The sequence below is a fragment of the Lissotriton helveticus genome, chromosome 11, assembly GCF_964261635.1.
Source record: "Lissotriton helveticus chromosome 11, aLisHel1.1, whole genome shotgun sequence".
In the NCBI taxonomy this organism is placed as follows: domain Eukaryota; kingdom Metazoa; phylum Chordata; class Amphibia; order Caudata; family Salamandridae; genus Lissotriton; species Lissotriton helveticus.
This window is the reverse complement of record NC_136072.1, coordinates 806,940,173-806,960,022: the sequence shown is the minus strand read 5'-3', so window position 1 is coordinate 806,960,022 and position 19,850 is coordinate 806,940,173. Positions and strand designations below refer to the sequence as shown.

General features: G+C 40.6%; 1 protein-coding gene across 2 annotated transcripts in view; it reads left to right on the top strand.

Annotated features, from left to right (window-relative positions):
* The window catches only part of LOC144791993 (prosaposin-like), a 128,295-nt gene that overhangs the window by 96,875 nt on the left and 11,570 nt on the right, over positions 1-19,850 (top strand). Inside the window, exons 11-14 of one of the 2 annotated variants that reach the window (XM_078666862.1) lie at positions 7,887-8,032; positions 13,907-14,113; positions 14,831-14,987; positions 19,456-19,613. In XM_078666862.1, the coding sequence (XP_078522988.1) occupies positions 7,887-8,032; positions 13,907-14,113; positions 14,831-14,987; positions 19,456-19,613 (668 nt within the window). Of the gene's footprint in view, positions 1-7,886; positions 8,033-13,906; positions 14,114-14,830; positions 15,018-19,455; positions 19,614-19,850 lie in introns of both variants that reach the window. The other variant, XM_078666861.1, reaches the window with a different exon arrangement.

Below are 19,850 nucleotides of genomic sequence, written 5' to 3'. Positions count from 1 at the left end.
GGTGTTTCCAGGGATTTAAGCGGTGTAAAAAAACTGGGGGGTCTCTTCAAAGGGGGTGTTTGATGTAATTAAGAGCGAAGTTAAAAAAACACAGGCTAAAAATCTGCGCTTAGCATAGTGTTCCGCCTCACTGGTATTATGGTCTTTCTGTCATTGCATCCAGAATTATAATACAGCCAGTATTATTACACCTCAAAAAGCCAGGACTATTGGCTTTGTCAATTGTTGCTAGTTCCTTAAAAAAAAAGGGAGCAACCATGGCTTTGTTGAATACAATGTTGAAAATACTTCAGTTCTAAAATGACAGGACAGTGAGAGAACGATAACCTGTTCTTTTAAACTTATTTTACAGGCTTCTTTTCGTACAGAATGCCCTTCTGTACCCTGAGGCAGGAGGAGGCCACATGGTGTCACACCCCCAGACTGCCCCATTGACATTCAGTAAGTGGCAATCAGCGGCATACTGAATGACAATGGGCGGGAGGGGCTGCTCTTGTGCTCCTGGAGGAGTGCGAGGCGGCTCCAGCAGCGGGGGTGAGGCCTCTCACAGGGGAGCAGCGCTGCTCCCTGTGATGGTCAAAACTACAGATAAAAGGCGTAGGGACGGTTGGTCACCCTAGTGTGCGCGGCGCCCCTGGCACCTCATTACGGCGCACCGGGGCGCCGCGGCGCACAGTTTGGGAAACACAGGTCTAGAGAGTTGTTGCAGAGTAACAGAAAGTGCTTCAAAGTTTCTTGGCCACTAGGAGCACAGTCACCTCTCCTATTTCTCTGGCCGTAGCCCTTGGACCAGGATTTAGTGTAGGAGTGGACCTGCAACATGCCTAACCTAAAACTGAGAAATAAAGCCCTTTTCTCGGATGGAAAGACCCAGTCAATGCAAGGTTCGGCTTTTAAGTCCAGATATTTGGTTAGCAAGGCATGGAATCTTTGGTTACATTTTGTGGGTGGAGACACAGGTCTGAACAGTCAGTTGACTTTAAGATCTGCTCTAAATGTCTGAACCACAGAGGAATATCACAGTCCTGGCAACTCATTATGTCCCTCAGCCCCTTTTGATACTCTGCAAGAGTCGGTGTAGACCAGAGATGGGTCCAGTAGCCTATAGGGCATAAAGTAATATAATCTGAGAGAGATGTTATTCCCAGTCCAGCTCTGAGTGCTACCATTGGTGTATCTGAGCCTCAGTGTAGGAAAGGCCTCAGAAAGGCATTTTGTGCTTTTTGTAAGGCCTGTGCTCTTGTGTCTCCCCAGATTTCAGCACTGTAGGTGCTTGCCTCTATTGCTTTGGTTTTATACCAGACAGGGCCAGTCTTATCAGATGGTTATTGTACTTGCTCACAAATCTCCGTACAGCATCGCATTCTTGAGAGAGGACCATTTTAAACTTGATTACTTGCCTGACCCAAAGCAACTTATCAATCCGTATGCCCAGATAATCAAAGGTTCTGGTCTGTTCTATTTGGTTACCATAAATTTTGATGGTTGATTTTAATTTGGCCTTTTATCATATTATCATGAACTTTATTTTCTGGACATTCATTATTAATTTCCTAGATTTGCAAAAAAGTTCAAAGCCTTCAAATAGACAGTGCATGGACACTTCAGTGTATGCTAGAATGACTGCATCATCTGTGAACATAAGTATTGAAAATTGATCACTCCCCAGCTTATGTACATCATGTGCGAGGTCGGTGAGCATCTTCCATATATCATTACTATAGATGTTAAATAGGGCTGGTGCCAGTACGCACCCCTGCCAGACCCCTGTGTGTATTCCAAATATGGTCATCCAGTATGTAGACTAATTAGCATGTTCAGTAGGTTTTTGGGGACAGACTGGTCCTCAAAGATCTACCATTGTGTAGTCCGGTCTACACTGTCGAAAGTGGTCTTTAGATCAATGAAAGCGAGGAAGAGTGGTGATTTCTGTTCTTTAAACAGATCATATGAAGGCCCAAGACTTGATCAATCGTATTCTGGCCAGATATTTTACCTACTCTGTCTAATAACGAAATTGGGCGGAATTTAAAAGAGTTGTTTGTAGGCCCTTTTCTCATAACTGGGGACTAATATGGATGTCTTCCATAAATAGGGGACCACGCATTCCAGTAAGATATCATCATGTTCCTTTTAAACACATCTGTAAGCATCTGATCAGGGCATGAGGATTTTCCCAGCTTTTTGTGTTGAGTGGCATGGACTTTTTCTGATTTGCTAAATGCAGCATCATCATAATGATAGTTACAGTGGAGAACTGCACTTTTCAGTTTGGTGCTACACAGAGACCTGTAAATCCATTTTTTACTTCCAAGTTCATTCTCTATAGGCAATTGGTATAGTGAGGAGAAATGCTCCACCTATCGTGAAGGACTTATATTATCTTCCAAGTTTTGCGTGGTCCTGAGCAGTCCCATCCTACGATTTCCCAGAACATATTTTGCGTATTTCGTGTCAGTTGCGTATTGCTAGGTTTTCCAAGCCTTGATAAACTGGGTTTTGTTTTTGTATAGAATAAGATGTTTGTAAGATCTTTGGGCTTCAATTAGTTGTGCCTCACCCTCCTGGGATATTCTTCTATTTCTGAGGGTGACGGTAAGTGCTTTCTGTTTTTCAGCACATTTGTCGTCATACCAGTCGTGATAAGAGTCTTGGACTACCTTGCCCCTACTGGCTTTATGTTTGAACAGTACTTGCTCAGTGATTGTGAGAAATGATTTGAAGGATTCAGTCATTGCTAGGCCACCGTCCTTGTCCTCTGTGCTCAATGATGTAAAACGTGCATACACACTGCAGTGTTTATTTAAAGTCTAATGTTTTCCACTCAGTGGGACCTCTGGAAAGTTTTTTTCTGGTCCCATTTAGACTAAGTTTGCACATATATGCACAATCCACCTGCTGCCAATTCTCGAGGAGGGAGTCTGCAAGGTCGAATATTTTGTCTGAACATCGGATGAGAAGCTGTGCCAATGCAGCTACTATGTTTTCCTTTTGCTCTTATAAATAATATAGGTTTTTGGTTAAATAAATTTGATAATTCCAGATCAGCTGTGTTTGAATGGATCAATGTGCTGCTCTGTGAAAGGGCATAACCCAGAGGTGAAATGCTGATCGCCCAAAAAGACACATGTATAGGCTTTAGGGAGGGATACTACTATGGTGATATTCACAGACTGCATTTTGAAGTATGTGCAGTAGTGCTACTCATGTACTCCAAAATGCTACTCATGTACTCCAAAATGCTACTAACACATGCAGAGATCTCCTTCAAGGCGGCAAAGATCTGCGCACACGTAAGATTTTAATTTACGTGTAAATGCGGGCTTGACCATGGTGAGTGGTAGAAAAATGGGAAATAATTATTCAAAATACAAGGACTTTAGGGAAGCATGAATCAAAGTTTAGCGAGGGAGATGTAAATAAAAACACAAAACCGTAAAAGAATGAGGCCATTGCGAATCACAAGCTACACTTCTAAAGTTACTACAGCCTTAAAATAAGGTGTAGATATGCTGCAGGCCTAGAATTGAGTTAGGTCTAGTATCACACATGGCTGCTCACAGGTGCTGCAACACACTACCATAGAAACTAATTGAGTCAGGGACTTGAAAGTTAATACCATAGTCAATAGGGCTAAAATGAATACGTTTTTGCAATTTTTAAATGAAATGTTGAATTTTTTACTGTTAAAAATTATATAAATGAATAATTAGATATTTTAAAATGCAGATTGTTAAAATAGGCACACATTAAATAATTTCAAGGAATAAACCATAGATGCAGATGTGTAGTCTTCACCTCTCACAAATCCTGGCTCCTCCCCACACTCCACAATGGTAATGAACAGCATTTTACACTCTACTCATCTGCATATGGTACTTGTACCCATATTTCACAGGGATCTGAAAATTATGATAAATATTTCACTATTGTCTGTGAAAAATGGATCCAAGACCACTCTAAAGAGCTTTAACATTGCCAGAGCTAGTAGGATTACACTGTATGGAGGACCAAACGTTACAGCAGGTTTATCAAAACTATGGAGCAAAACATGAAAATGATGTGGTAGATTTTCTGTCAGTTTTATTTTACCCATTTGAGATAGATAAACAATTTTGGTGAACTCTCCAAATTTGCCAAATTAAGTGGCAAACACACTGAATTCTTAATCATACAGTAACAAGCTGCAGCCTCAGAATCACCTACATCCACTGACTATCACCTTTACCCATTGAGTTATTAGAAATTAATTCAATAAAAGGAAACAAAGCCTGAATATTCTAATTCCAATAAATGATCGTTGTTAGCTGTACTTTGAAAAAAATAGCTTTTAAAATCTAACCACCCCCTAAAGAAACTGTTAATAAATATATAACAGGTCCCATGCATACTATGGTACTATATTGCTATGTAGGGTTTCTGGTGACATTTACAAACAAGTAGTTCTTTTACCTTGTGGGTTATTATCATGCCATCGGAACCCCTTTATGGCAATATTGATATATTGATATATTGATCCATATTACCACATTGCACATGTATCCTTTATGCATTCTCTCAATCTCTCTCTCTCTATATATATATATGTATATATATATATATATATATATATATATATATATATATATATATATATATATATATATATATATATATATATATATATATATATATATATATATATATATATATATATATATATATATTACCTACTGGCGGTCGCCAGTAGGTAGTTATAGTTAGGATTGATTTTCAAAGGGAAATCACAACATTCTATTTGGAATAACTTTGGCGCCGGTTGAGGAATCGGCCTGAATTTTTCAGCAACTTTGCCTCGCGGCGTTCCGCTCTTTCTCTGTTTTCCCCATGTTAATTTCCATAGGGCGGTCGGTCGCACTTTTAGCTCGAACGGCTGAATGGATTTTCACCAAACTTGGCAAAATTGTAGGGACTGGTAGCCCGATGTGCCTTTGCTATGTCTCAAGATATGTGCTCCAGAGGATTTTGAGTAATTTAGGTTTAAAAACAATTTATATATCTATAGCCGCACCCCGGTACGCGCACCAGGGAGCGCTCCGGGCGCGCCACGCGACTTGCGCACGGGAAGCTGATTGGCTCTCGGGTGTCTGTAAACATTCGAAACAATCCGGAGCGGCCGCCATCTTGTGTCTCGGTAGGACCGAGACACAAGAGGTGGCTAAAAACAAAAGGAGGAAATGACCAAAAGGGGGCAGGGTACACCCCCCCTGACCCCCTAGGTTTGATGTGGGGGCCATAAAAGGGTCCAGCGGGACAAATTTTTTTAAATTTTTTTTCGATTTTCACGGGGGGAGCGCCCGGTACGCGCACCGGGGAGCGTACCATGGAGAAAAAAGAATGACAGAGTTTTTAAAAAATTTAGCATTTTTGTTTTTTTATATTTTTTTATACTTTTTTAAAACGATTTTATATATTTTTTGGATTTTTTTCAGGGGAAAAACAAAAACAGGGATTCCAAAACTGCTCAACAGGAGCAAAAAATTGTGAAAAATTAGGGACGGGGAGGGCAGCGGTGTTCCTGTCTCTTTATAGCAATGAGTTCAACGCTCTGCTCCCCATAACAGAGCAGTTCATCACAGTCCACGCATAGACATTTACAAATTGGTCAGATCATTTTTGAAGTTGCTTATGGCACTTAGCCCACACTGTATATATTGTAATACTAATAGCATAAATGTTTTACTTAGGAAATTACGTTTATTGCTTATCGGTTGAACCCTTACTAGGGTGAGATAGGAATTTTCTTATATTTTAACCGTATCACAAAGACTTCAAAATATGATATACTGTAATACCAATATGAGTCTAAGCAGAGTGACTAATACCAGCTACAAATTTAAAATTATACAAACGGTTTTGTTTCCATTTGATATTTGAAACTACCTCCCCCAGAATGCATCATTAATTGTTGGTGGATGGGAAGGTATATAAATTAAAAATAGTCGATGGACTAGTGGCAACACTGTGATCAAGACCTGCGGTCGAAACGCGTAGGTGAAGGGTGCTGTATGTAGTCTTTGCGCTAATAAACCCTAAATTTATACACTGAGCGAGTGCGGACATTAAGTTCTTTGTTGGTGATTAATATATATATATATATATGTGCATACATATATAGCCAAAGGTGAATGGCAGTTGCCTGTGGCCTCCAAAACACTATTGGTGCTTGGTGAATTGCGAGACTGCCACCAATGCCACCAAATATCTTGAGTCTCTTGAAATTTCCCATAGAGACAAATTCCTTTATTCAGCCAAAGTACAGACATTGATGTGTTTTGGGCGCAACTAGCCTTGGTTACAATAAGTGACGCCATTTTGCCTTGGTGTATATACAACTTTAGTGCAACATCCATCACCTAGTAGGTCCCTACACGTCAGCCACGTTCAGCTTATTCTCATAATCTGGTGATCCCCAGGTACAACAAAAGTGCCTGTGTTGGTAGACGTTTTTTGGTTGAGACAACTAAACTCTGGAATTCTCTCCCCAAAGGTTAAAAGACGAGAATCACCTGTTGGCTTTCGTTTTATCTGTTGAGACTAGCCCCTTGACACCTTCGGGTAATTGGTTTGCGCTTATAAATCTCTTTCTCATTTCATTTCATAGACGTAAAAGACATGCTTCCTGCTCTGATAAATATAAAGATAATTCATCCTCCAATATATACCTTTCTAAATTTTATTTTAGAAAGTCAATTCTAATTGTCTTTAGGTTGTCAAATTTATGATCACACAATCATTTGCAGGGTAATCCTCCCAGGCCAGAATCACATATAAGGGTAACTTGGATTCAAGTGCTCCCACTAACTCCTATATCACTCGGCCAATAATTCAAATCATGCTCCGTTCATATCATACTGACCATACCATACTGACAAAGTGGCTCATGTCTCAAAACATTGAACAAAAATATTGTAAAGCTTTGTAAATTACAATAGCTCAAAAATATCTAATTGTACATTGAACTTCTACATCATGCATTTAAATGGTGCGCCTCCAAATTTCTTCTTTAGCTCTCAATCCCACCCAATAGGGCAAAGAAGAAATATATTATTTCTGTTCAATGTTTTCAGACACAAGCCCCTTTTTTATGGTTGATGTTGCACTAAAGCTGGATATACACCACTGGAAAATGGTGGCACTCATTGTGAACAAGGCTAATTTAGCTGAAATGCGTCAATGTTTGTACCCCTTAGCCTGAATAAAATTATGAATTTGCTGAACCACTTCTGGAGTGCAGGTCTTCCTTTGGAAAAAATTGAGAGGAACAGTATGTATGTACGTCTGTCTATCTATCTATCTATCTATCTATCTATCTATCTATCTATCTATCTATCTATCTATCTATCTATCTATCTATCTATCTATCTATCTATCTATCTATCTATCTATCTATCTCTCTATATATATATATTTATATATATATATATATGCATATTTTAATAGTTATATTCAATTAGTTGGTGAAATGTATTAGCTAACTTATGTTTATCTTTGCCAACTATATTCATATTATATATAATAATGCTGTAAGCATTCCGTACCTTGATACTTAGGACCTGACTTGGGGATCGGCGGACGGGTTCTCCATCACAAACGTGACTGATATCCCGTCTGCTGAATTACAAGTGTCATTGTATATAATGCATTTGCAATTTGACGGACGGGATATCCATCAGACTTCTGATGGAATATCACATGTATCGTTATTGCTGCTGGATAAACATTTTTGATCCAGGTCTTCGTTTGTTAAATAAAATATTAAATTAATTTGCCTGATAATAATGCTGTTTATTTCTGCGTCCTCATTCGTGGATCGCTTATGCGTGTTCCTTTCTGTTTTGGCGCAGAGGAAACTGATGTGGAACTCTCCTATCAGGAGGACCCAAAGCTGTGCCTGCAAGGCTCTGAATACTGGTGCCAGAGTGAAGAGACGGCCTCACTATGCAAGAAAGAAGATTACTGCATGGAGCTCTGGCAGAACGTCCCGGCAGAGGTAAGTGTTCACAAAATAATTCTCTTTGTTAATTTTTTTTAATTTGTTTTTATTAAATTACACATGATAATAAGCCGGACATCATACATTGATATATGGACATATACATGCATGACATAATTCACATATGCACCAATAATGTAGGATATCATGTATTACCAATATCGAACATCCATGACAGTCCCTGCATGACATCACTTGGTGTCCTAAGATCATTAATATGCGTCCCCAACGGCAAGCCATTACAAAAAATAGTCAACAGTTTTATCTACGATACAAGTCCAGCCAAACATATTATTGTCAAACAAATCTACCAGGATCTAATACAATTATAGCATTCTTAACAAAAAACGTTTCTCCCAACCTTCCCGACGCACCCCACATGCTCAGCCGTGAACACCCATTAGTAATATCTGTAGAAAAATTGCATTCGCATTGGTACGCGACTTGGCTCCAATATCTGACACAAGCACACCGCAAAGTCCCGCCTGTCCACCCAATATAGCCCATAAAGATCGCGCGAAGCCCACGGGCCCTACAGCCGTTGAGCAAGCCCCCATGTGCTAGTCCGAGTCCGACTCAGTAAGACAAAATGTCTATTGCAGCGTATTCCTCTATCATTGCGTACCAGACCAATAAAACCGGTGTTTTCCGTAGGCCTCTACATTCCTCTCGTTACAGCTCAGTCCTTCACAAAATAATTCTCACCTTGAAAAGTTCTGTTTCGTTATTATTTCCTTTGGCACAGAGGCTGACAAATATTTTGCTTAATTTGAGTCACTGGCATCCGGTACTCAGCACCAGCACTTAATCGTCGCACTGGTGCTTTTCATGAGCAGTTAAGGACACATTTATGGTAGGTAGGGAGGAGTAAGTAATTTGCCCAGAATCACAGGATGTTGAGCCAACACCAAGTCAGCAGCTCTGGTCTTTATGCCACACCCCATGCCAACTTTCATGGTTAGTAGTTGGTTCTGTTTATGGCGCCGCTAACAAGAGAAATGGGCAGGTGCAAGCTGTCTACTGACGAAAGCCCTGGCACTTTTTTTTAACCAATTAACCACTGGCATAGATGTTTAACGGGCTTTTGTTTTCTGATATTTTATATGGTCCTTCACAATTTGTTATAGTGACGTTGTCTTTTTTTTATGTGGTCTGATTTAAGATGTTGGTCAATTAAAGATTCTGACGTGTTGCCTACTCTGTGCTGCTTGTGAATGAAATGCAGTATCACAAAGGAAATGGTCTCAGAGGCATGAAAAAGTTCTCCTGTCACCATTATTTGTCAAGGTGGGAATATTTCAAGATGGCGACCAAAACTTCAAACGGTGGTCTATATGTAGGGAAATACGTCAGAGGTACACAGTGTGAACTGGAGAAGTGCTTTTGTTTGTCCTTACTATAAGGTATTAAATGATCAGACAAAAGATTAAAATATGTAATTCTTACATTAACAATAATGGCACAGTAAGCAAGTAACAAAGCATGCTACTATTTTTTCGCACATTTTGCAGTCATAAGCACAAAACAAGCATACTTTTGAAAGCCACTGTCATCACAAGCTGCACTCTGATGGACGCCACAGGCAATATTCAACGGAACTGCTTTCTATTTATTTTCATGAAGCAATGTATATGGCATATGATGCATCAAAACGTTCTAATGAGCATAGCTGATTCACTGGCCAAGGAAATTCTTTAGGTCTCGTGCTGGCTACGTCTTTTCGATTTTACCAACATTATATGTATAATATACTTTTTTGACATTCAATTCTATTGAGTTTTGAATTTGACAACAAACAGCACCATTCAGAGATACATTGTACATTAGCAGAATAGGGGAAAAACACATTGCAATGACATCAAGACCACATAAAGAAATCAAGAATAACATATCCACGTGCACCTGGAGAGTGGACCACATCATCTAATTCGTCGAGTACCCCAACCCATTTCCCCCAAATACTTCTCGGGACACCCCCTGGCTACGTATAAAGGCCGCTCCATAATATACTTATTTATAGGGACTTTCAGCCAGCCTTCTTCATACATTGGTTTGCTGGTGTTTTGCCCACTACAGCATGGGGCAGTGCTTCAGGCTACTGGATCTATTGTCTAACAGTGTGAGTGACCACATTCTGCGTTTTTACTATGAGCCCTTCCAAACACACAAAGTAGTTCCCATAAATGCCAGTGCCTGCTACGCAATGAGTTATTTTTGAGACCAAAAGTATTTTTGCTGTTAACCAATGTTTTTATTTTGTTTTAGATTGACAAGGGCCCAACAGCACACCCAACAATAAGGTTTTGTAAAAACCATGACAAAGCAAAACTAGCACTGACTAAGCCAATAGGCTGACAGCCAAGCCCAGAACCAGACATTTTGCCTTTGCCAATGGTTGTTTTTCAATATGTTTCTTAGAATTTGTATTATAGTGCACAACATTGATAAACTCAGCTAGAATGGATTCTCTAAATGATATGCAGCACACAAAAAAGTCATATGTACAGCATTTAAATAGGAAAAATATCTCCCTAGACAACAGTCATCTGATTCAAGTAACACGACATATACATCCAGTAGTACAATTCTTGAAGAAAGAAGTACTTATAAGTTAGAGAATTCATTCATTTAGAGTCAGTTCATAGGGACCAGTGTGCATAAATATCTTAGTAACTAAGGTTCCCTGTTAGAATACAGGTTGGCGCTGTCTCTCTTTGACTAACCACCTAAGTTTTTATGTTGTTTTATTCATCTGAATATGGGGTAAAAATGGCTCTGTAAAATCACTTAGGAGGAAGCGCATATGGGTCTCGTTCTGAGACGGCAGGTAACTAAACTAGGAGAATGATCAATTCCAGGCAACAACCCAACTCCAGCTATCTTCCTTCACAAATTGCTGAACCCAGAATGAGGAATAACATTGCTAGTGCAATACCGCATACGGTTCCCGCCTGAGGTCCCAGAGCATTGCTCTGTGGTCAAGAGAGAGCCAAGTCCCTAAACTGATAAAATCCATAAACTTGGAGGTCAGTCAACATCCAAAGTAAGATGTAACAGTTCCCGAGATATTACTCACCATGATGATACAATGAGTCTCCCTGGGCAGCAAGTCTCATAGGGAATACTTTTAAAAATGTCCCAGCGGCACATTAGGCAATGGCAGGTCTGAAGGAAAAGAAATACGTTTGATGAGCTTGTTTACGGCTTTGTGCCTTACAAAGGAAGTGGCGTGAACAAAAAATAGGATTAGCGATGCCGTTGCTTACCTATTGTCTAACACGGAGGCGGATCTCATGACAAAGGATGCTGATGTATAATATCTTGTCGAGAAAGGTGGAGACTACAAAGGCACATTCCTAGCAAGACAAGGGCAGGTATGGAGAGCTATAGAATATATCACTTTGTCCACATGCACACAAGATGCAGACACAGGCACAACTGCTCACACAGCTCGAACATTTCCAACCACCCCCCTAACACTTAGGGTACGATTTAGAAAAAAAAAAAGAAGTTGTACATCTGCACCCCTAAATGTACTCCTGCTCACGGGTACACATGTATTACTTTTGGGAATTTACATGAGTTCCCAGATGCAGATCTGGAAAGCTGTACCAGTTAAAGCTTCACAAGTGTAGTACTTTGATAGTAATATGGCATTTTTAGGTTTCATATTCCTAAAGGTTACCAGAATCTATGTGAAATTGTTCCTTAATTGCTTGTTTTGTTTTTATCGTAGATGGAAACAATTTTTCCTAGTGTAGAAACTCCTTTCCTACATCACCATGCAGCTTGAGGGTGCTTGGCCCAAATATATGACATCACAAAGCAAACAATTACAACGCATGCTTTTACATCTCAACTACCATTACATTGCATGATTTTACAACTCATGCCATTATAACACATTTTTTAAAGCTACCATTGCAATGCATTCCCTTATAACACATACCATTACAATGCATACCATTACAATGCATAATAATTTTGAGGGCAACAGTGGGGTATGTGTTGGATAGTGTAGGGGTAAAAATTACTATTCCCACTCCAGTGAGAGCAACAGTAGGGTAAGTGTTGGATAGTGAAGGGTCAGAAATTACTATTCCCACTCCAGTGCGTGCAACAGTAGGGAAAGTGTTGGATAATGTAGGGGTAAAAATTACTATTCCCATGTACCCCAAAACCCATACCCACTCTAAAACTAAAAAATCTCCATTACTTACCTTATAATGCATTGTAATGCCATGCGTTGTAATGGTATGCATTGTAATGGCATGCGATGTAAGGCAGTCACGTTGTAATAGTTGCGGTGTAAAAGTAGTGCGTTGTAATGACTGTGTTGTAATGGATGTTTCCCGCTCTGCCCCCTTCCTACCTTGTAAAGGGACATAAGTAGTCTTTGACCATTTTTTCGGGTGAGAAAGGACTTGAGAAGACCTTTTGAATGCTTTCAAACTTTGAGTATTGGGCGTCCACAAAGTTGAACTGCGCATTGTGATATTTGCTTTCCAGCCCTCACAGACTAGCTATTAAAGTGCTATTTATTGTTAATTATAGTGTATTTATATAGCGTTTTCTCTGGCATTGAAGCCAGAGTAAACGCTGGCTTCAATGCCCACTGCTCCAGAACCAAGGTTAGTGGCTATTCTAGTGGTATTGATTATTGTTACCTACAGAAGAGTAAAAGGATTTACACCTCCATTGTGTTACCTAGCAGGCATACATTCAGCCATTTTCAGCTTCATATGTTCATGACCAAAAATCACTTTGCCAATTGGGCCCATTGTGTACAATTGATGTGGGTGAACCTCTTCAGAGAGGTGTGTGCTCACCACCACTCACTATACATGAAGGGGATCAGAGAGAGAGAAGGCCAGTGAGTGCTGAAGATATCTTAGGCCCTTATTATGAGTCTGGTGGTCCATAGACTGCCAGACTCGCAGTGGTGGTCTCCTGACCACCCTATTATGACTAGGGCGTCGGGCTGCCCTGGGACCACTGCAGCCCTTGCCACCGCTAGGAAACTGCAGTTCCCTGCCAGTTGTGCTGGCGGTTGCGCCACGGTCCTGAGGCTGCAATATGCTTGGTGGGGCCGCTATGGCCCCGCCAAGCATATTACGAGTTTCCTCACTGCCACATTTTTCATGGAGGTGCGACTGTCATGAAAAGTGTGGCAGTGAGGAAACAAAGGTGGTGCCTCATGCCATGTGGATGCACACAGGGGGGGACTGCAGTCCATGCCGTGCATGTACTGCCTTTGATGTTTCCATTGACGTTCCTCTGTCAGTTCCTACATGGGTTGGTTGGTGCAGGAGCAGGACGGTCCCGCTAATACACTGCAAAACTCATAATAAGGGCCTCAGGGTGGATTGGATGGGAACATTCCTGTGAGAAACAAATATCATGTGCCTGCATCATTCGTTGCAATTAGGTCAGAGTATAAGGGGCAGGGCCCTGGTAAGAAGGACCCTAATACAAGTTCAATCGGGCTGGAAAGATTGGAGACTGTGTGCATGTGACATATCCAGTTCATCAAGTACAAATTGTACAAGTATTAAAAAAAAATGCATGACAGGGTCCTGTACAGCTTAATTGCCCTTCACACCAGTTCCTCATTTTTAGCCCGCCCTCTGACGTCTGTAAGGGGTTATTTACTAATGTGTTGTGTGTGGAACAAGTGTCAGGAAGCAATGAAAAGTGATGCCAACCATTAGGGCTACTTACAATAAAAAATGCCTGCAGCACCGCGCAAAATTCAGCAACACAGCGCAAGTTGCTGCGCTTCGCAGCCCAGCGCAAGTTTCTTGCGCAGCACTTACAAGATCGAGGTCCATGTCTCAGTGATTTAAACTGTTCTTTCCATCACTTCCCCAGCTCGAGGCCTCTTCACATGGCGATCCTGAAGGTGCTACCGAGGAGGAGGAGGAGAAAAGGAAGAAGGACAAGAAAAACAAGAAAGAGAAGAAAGGAAAGAAGGGGAAGAAAAACAAGAAGAGAAAAGACAAAACTGACGTTAAATGCTCAGGCTGCACCCTGATTGTGACGAATTTGCAGAAAACCGTTGGGGAAAACCTGGATGACGTGAGTGCCCTAACCTTGGCGTCAGACAGATCTGGGCTCGAGGTCCAGCCTAAAGTAGACTAAAGCATATCTTTTCACTTCTAACACTGTGTCCTTGGTGTTTGAAAGCCACTATCACCAAGTGCACCAATCCGCCTCTACCACCCTTTTCTCTGTAGTTTATGATAGGTATTTTTCAGTATTTTTGTCAGATAGCCCATTACCTATGTTTATGCCATTACTAATGTCTATGCCTTTTGCCTTCTCTGTTGAAAACAGCACAGTGCTTATAAAATGTCCAAAGTAATGCAGCCTAATATAAATATCAACCTTTGGAAAGCTATCAGCAGGGTCTAAAAAACAATTTTTAAGGTCGCAATGAGATGTCCCATAGGGAGATTTCTAAATAAACCGCTGAACGAAAATGCACAAAAATTGAAAGTACAAAGAGCTCATCCTCATTCAATACGTTTTTCCAATCTGGTGATTTTCAGTTGAGCCATTTGTGAGAAGAAGCAAATAAAGTAGCTGTTCAATACACATGCATGAGTTGTAAATCTGCAATAAATGGCCAAAGGTGGGGGAATTCAATGACAGAATGATAGGTAATGTGATATTGATGGGTTCTGTTTACTTTTTGTATGTTTTCCCACGGTCATTCTTCACCTTATAGAATGCCTTTTATACACTCCACATTTCTTTTAATTTGTGTGTTTCCCACATCCTTTGTTTCTATAGGACACGGTCAACGGAGCTGTTGATTCCATGTGTGATGAGGTGGATGACAGTATCTCTGAAATCTGCACAACCATGAAGGAGAACAACAAGGATGGCCTCGTCGAAGCAGTGAAGAATGGGGATAGCCGGAAAGACATCTGCACACAGATTCAGATGTGTAAGGGCCAAGAGCTGGATGACAGTGAGGGTAAGGCCTGAGATGGGCTTCCTCCAGCATTTTGAGGTGTTATGTCAAACCTAGACCCTAAAGTGATAAGTAAGACCCATTGAGTACTGAGCTTCTCACATCATCGTCCATTTCACCTATGGAGCCTGATCTCCAGAGATAGGTGATTTACGAAAAAGAGCAGGCGCATTCTCATGGACGTTTAGCTATCACGTTGACATCTGCTGACTGTCGCTGAGAATGGGTGCTCTTATGGGTTTTTCACTGCCAGCCTGTACCTGATGTCTCTTCTGGAGGATAGGGTTCTCTTAGATTTAGGGCTGTCAACCTGCCTCTGCTCTCTTCACCTGGGGAAGAGGCTCATATGAATCCAAGACAGCTAGCTCCTAACTGTTCCCCTGCTGTTTAGGTTGTAGGTACTTGCCTCAACAACACTGCTGCCTCCATAGTCTCTGTTTCCTTCTCTTGGAGGTTGAAGGGTGCTTTTCATATGAAGCAGGGGCTTTGTCTGTAATCGTTGCGTCTAGGTGAGTGTTCTCCTCTTGGGCCTCCAGTTGGATGCGATAGGTGGTGGAGTCCAATGCCTGCTCTGGGAAAAAGATGTTCTCATGATGTCAAGAACTAGTAGCCTCTTGTGTAGGTGGCCCTTGTTCATGCAAGGCAGGTTCTCTAATATCTGCTTGACATTCATTATTTTCTTGTCTCCAGTGACTCATCAGCAAGTTGGAACCTACAAATGTCTACTGAACTAGTAGCCTGGACTGCTATGTTCTTCTGACAAAACTAGTCGCTGGCTGACAAGGTTTTGTTTGTAGGTGGTACAAAACACTAAACAACATTTAGAAATCACTCTGCCCTCCACCCTCAATATCGAAAGTCACTTCTAATGTTCACCTGATCCACCTCATCCTTAATCATTGATGTCCCCCTGTATTTTCCTTCTAAGTACGATGATGTACACCTGCTTTTGTAAGTGGATACATTCACTCACCTGTGTTCATCCTGACTTGTACAAATCTGCACTTAACACCATTAGTGCTGGCCTTGATGATGCCAAGGTGCTATCAATTCTTAATTATATCTCTTTGGATCCAAATAAAGCATTTGTCCCACACAGTCAACACATTCTTTTCCCACCCTGCCAATCATCCTCCACAGACCACCATAACCTTATCCATCATCTTAACATTTTGGCTAACTACTTTGCCATGTATTTCCACAATAAGATCACAACAATCGGAAACTTTTTGTTCGCACTCTTAATTGCCTCTTTTTTACATTGTATGCTCTGCACTTTAAGCTTCACCAACACTACCTGCTCTAAAATGATCCTTCCTATCCTTGAAAGCGAGAACCTTTCTTTGCCCTCTCAGATCATCAAATCTGTGACTCTTTCCTCCAGTATCTTCAGTTCTCTCTAAAAGGCTAAACTATTCAGTTTCTTTGTCCTCACTAGGGTTTACACACAGTGTTTCAAGAAGCCTTTCTGTTTAAAACACCCCTACATATTTCTCGAATAAAAAACATAGCACTCATTTTGAAGATGTGGAGATTTGTTACTATTGTTCAAACTATTTGTTTGCCAACGACATGCCGAAATTCCAAGCCTTGAAGATATCAAAGGATTTTGGTGAATATCTTTTTTTAAGATCAAGGAGGCATTAGAGGGAAGTGGTTCAAGTACTCAACATAACTTCCCTACTTATATATTGGAGTGTTATTGTTACTAGGATCGTCACTCTGAGTGAAGACTAACAGAGTGGCACCAGAAAGAACTGTGATTGTCGATATTACATATTTATTTTATTAAGGTTCATATAACTGATAACCTTACCCTTGAGATGGTCGCCTTTAGTTAGAACTGGGTTCATTAGCCAACAAAACTTTGGATTCTTGGTGACTTATAGATTTGTTTTTATCTGTCTATCTGTGCAACTTTCTACTCTTGACCCATAGCCAAGTGATGGAGGTGATAGGCCATGTTAAATCGGGAGCTCCTTCCAATCCCTGCCCCCCTAAGTTAGTGACTGATGTCGCAAATAGTCTTGCCCCAGCTTTAACAACTTTGTTGAACATAATAATTACGGCAGGCAATTTTCCATCAGAGTGGAAAAAGGATTCGATCTTGCTTATGCTAAAAAAAAACTTCGCTGGATCCTAAGGAGGAAAATAATTTCCGTCCAATTTCACGTTACCCTATTCCACTAAGCTTCTGGAAAAACATATTAACACTATCTTATCTAGCTACCTGGAAAATAACAATCTGGACATTGCACAGTATGGCTTCAGATCAGGCCACAGTATAGAGACAGCATTGATAGCTGTCTCTGAAGAAATCAGATCCATTAAGGACAACTTAGGGAGAGCTGTAGTGGTCCTCTTGAGCCTCTCTGCCACTTTTGATACGGTCAGTCATGTAGTTCTGTTAGAGAGCCTGAGAAAGATCGGAATCACTGCTTCAGCATTTGATCTTCTGGCATCTTTCCTGAGGTATAGGAAGCAGATTGTGACACTTGGGGCGTTTAAGCCAAGGCCCTTCTCTCTCCCCTGTGGGGTCCCTCAGGGATCATTGCTCAGCCCACTTTTTTACATGGTAAGGCTGGCTAAGCTGATTCACTCCTATGGCTTTGCCATAGTAGCTTATGTGGACGATATCCAGATTGTGGTATCAGTTTCGAGCAACATGGAGGAAGTTGCCGACAGATTCAACAAAAACATAAATGCCTTTGTTAACTGGATGTCCACTAACTGTCTGCAGTTAAACTCTGACAAAATATAGATTCTCATTTTTGGGAAGGATACTAGCTTCTGGAATCTTTCATGGTGGCCGCAGCGGCCCTCTTCCAGACCCAGCCTCCAGGGTAAGAAATCTTGGAGTCGGTTTTTAATGCAGAATTGTCCATTGGAGAACAAATGAACAAACTGGCATATTCATGTTTCTTGAAGCTGAAGTCTTTGAGAAAGGTGCTGCCTTTCATTCCCTTCCAGCCTAAAAAATCAGTGGTCATTGCTCTTGACCTCTCCAGGATTGATCATTGTAATGCCCTCTATGTGGGCATCAAACAACTGGCACTATAAAAGCTTCAGATGTTGTAGAACACAGCTGCTCACCTTCTAAAAAAATCTTCCCAAACACAAATCAGTGTCAAACCCCTTGCTGGGACTTCACTGGCAGCCTGTAAAGAAAAGGGTCTCATTCAAGGCACTCTGGGCCATATTATCAAGAAAGGGCGATACATTATCGACGCTTTTATTGGTGGGAAACTGAAGCTAAAGCGCCGATAATGGGCTTGATAATATGCCCTTGTGAATACCAATAGAAGCCCTGGATTTCCTGCCAATAAAAGCGGGGATAATGTATCGCCCTTTCTTGACAATATGGCCCTCTGTGTGACTCACACAGCCTTATATGGCACAGGACCTGTCTTTCTTGCAAGCAAATTCAGGTGGTATCAACCAAACAGAAGTTTGAGATCTGCTGCTTCATTTTCAGTTTTGGTCCCCAGAATTAAGAAAGCCTCTTGTGGTGGCCGCAGCTTTGCACACACCACTTGCCAGGTATGGAATACACTTCCATTACATTTCAAAAGCCAGTCAAACCTTTTCAGTTTCCGTAAGCAGTTGAAATCATGGCTGTTTTCCTCATCTCTTTTGCCCTAAAAACTTGTTAGTAAGTTGATCTTATGATTCTACACACAGAATTCCCCTCTGGTATTTGCGCGCTTTTAGAAACTTTAATCCTATCTATCTATCTATCTATCTATCTATCTATCTATCTATCTATCTATCTATCTATCTATCTATCTATCTATCTATCTATCTATCTATCTATCTATCTATCTATCTATCTATCTATCTATCTATCTATCTATCTATCTATCTATCTATCTATCTATCTATCTATCTATCTATCTATCTATCTATCTATCTATCTATCTATCTATCTATCTATCAATCTAGCTATCTAGCTACCCATCTATATATCCTTAGCTATGTGCATATCTATCTTTCCGTCAGTTTATAGTTAACTATAATGTTTTGGTATATAACTATGTAGATAGATATCTACCTATATATTTCTAGTTAGTTATCCATAGAAATACATGCATAAATACACACACATACTTCATCGATAGATAGATAGATAGATAGATAGATAGATAGATAGATAGATAGATAGATAGATAGATAGATAGATAGATAGATAGATAGATAGATAGATAGATAGATAGATAGATAGATAGATAGATAGATAGATAGATAGATAGATAGATAGATAGATAGATAGATAGATAGATAGATAGATAGACAGACAGACAGACAGACATGGATATATAGGAAAAAGACTATTCAATGTAAATCCTCATGAGGCCACTTGCAAGGACGGGACCTGCCTTGTGGGCAAGTTCTTTTTTTACAGGATTTTCACTTGGAATGGTCCTTATGTCTCCTGTCCCAGGTGCTCCAGTTCCTGCTCCAAGTGTTGGTCCAACATGCATCTTTTGCCAAGCATTCATCAGCTTTGTGAAACCTCTGCTTACAGACAACGTGCACAAGAAAGACACTGGGCCGGTGCTGGCAGATCTCTGCATGGAACACTTTGGCAATTCGACTACGGTAAGTGTTGTTGCTAATGTGTTCCCTTTCAGTATTTTAAGAGATATGGGTTTGTTAGAGGTAAGTGATGGCTTGACGACTCAATTTGGGAATAATTCCTCATACATAGAGAATGACACTCATGTTGTCCATATGCCTGTTTGATTGGAGATTTCACCTCTTGTGGGGAGTATTCAGAGAGTAAATGGAATACTGTAAACCCCGGGTCAGGTAGCACACATCAATGTTCAATTTTTC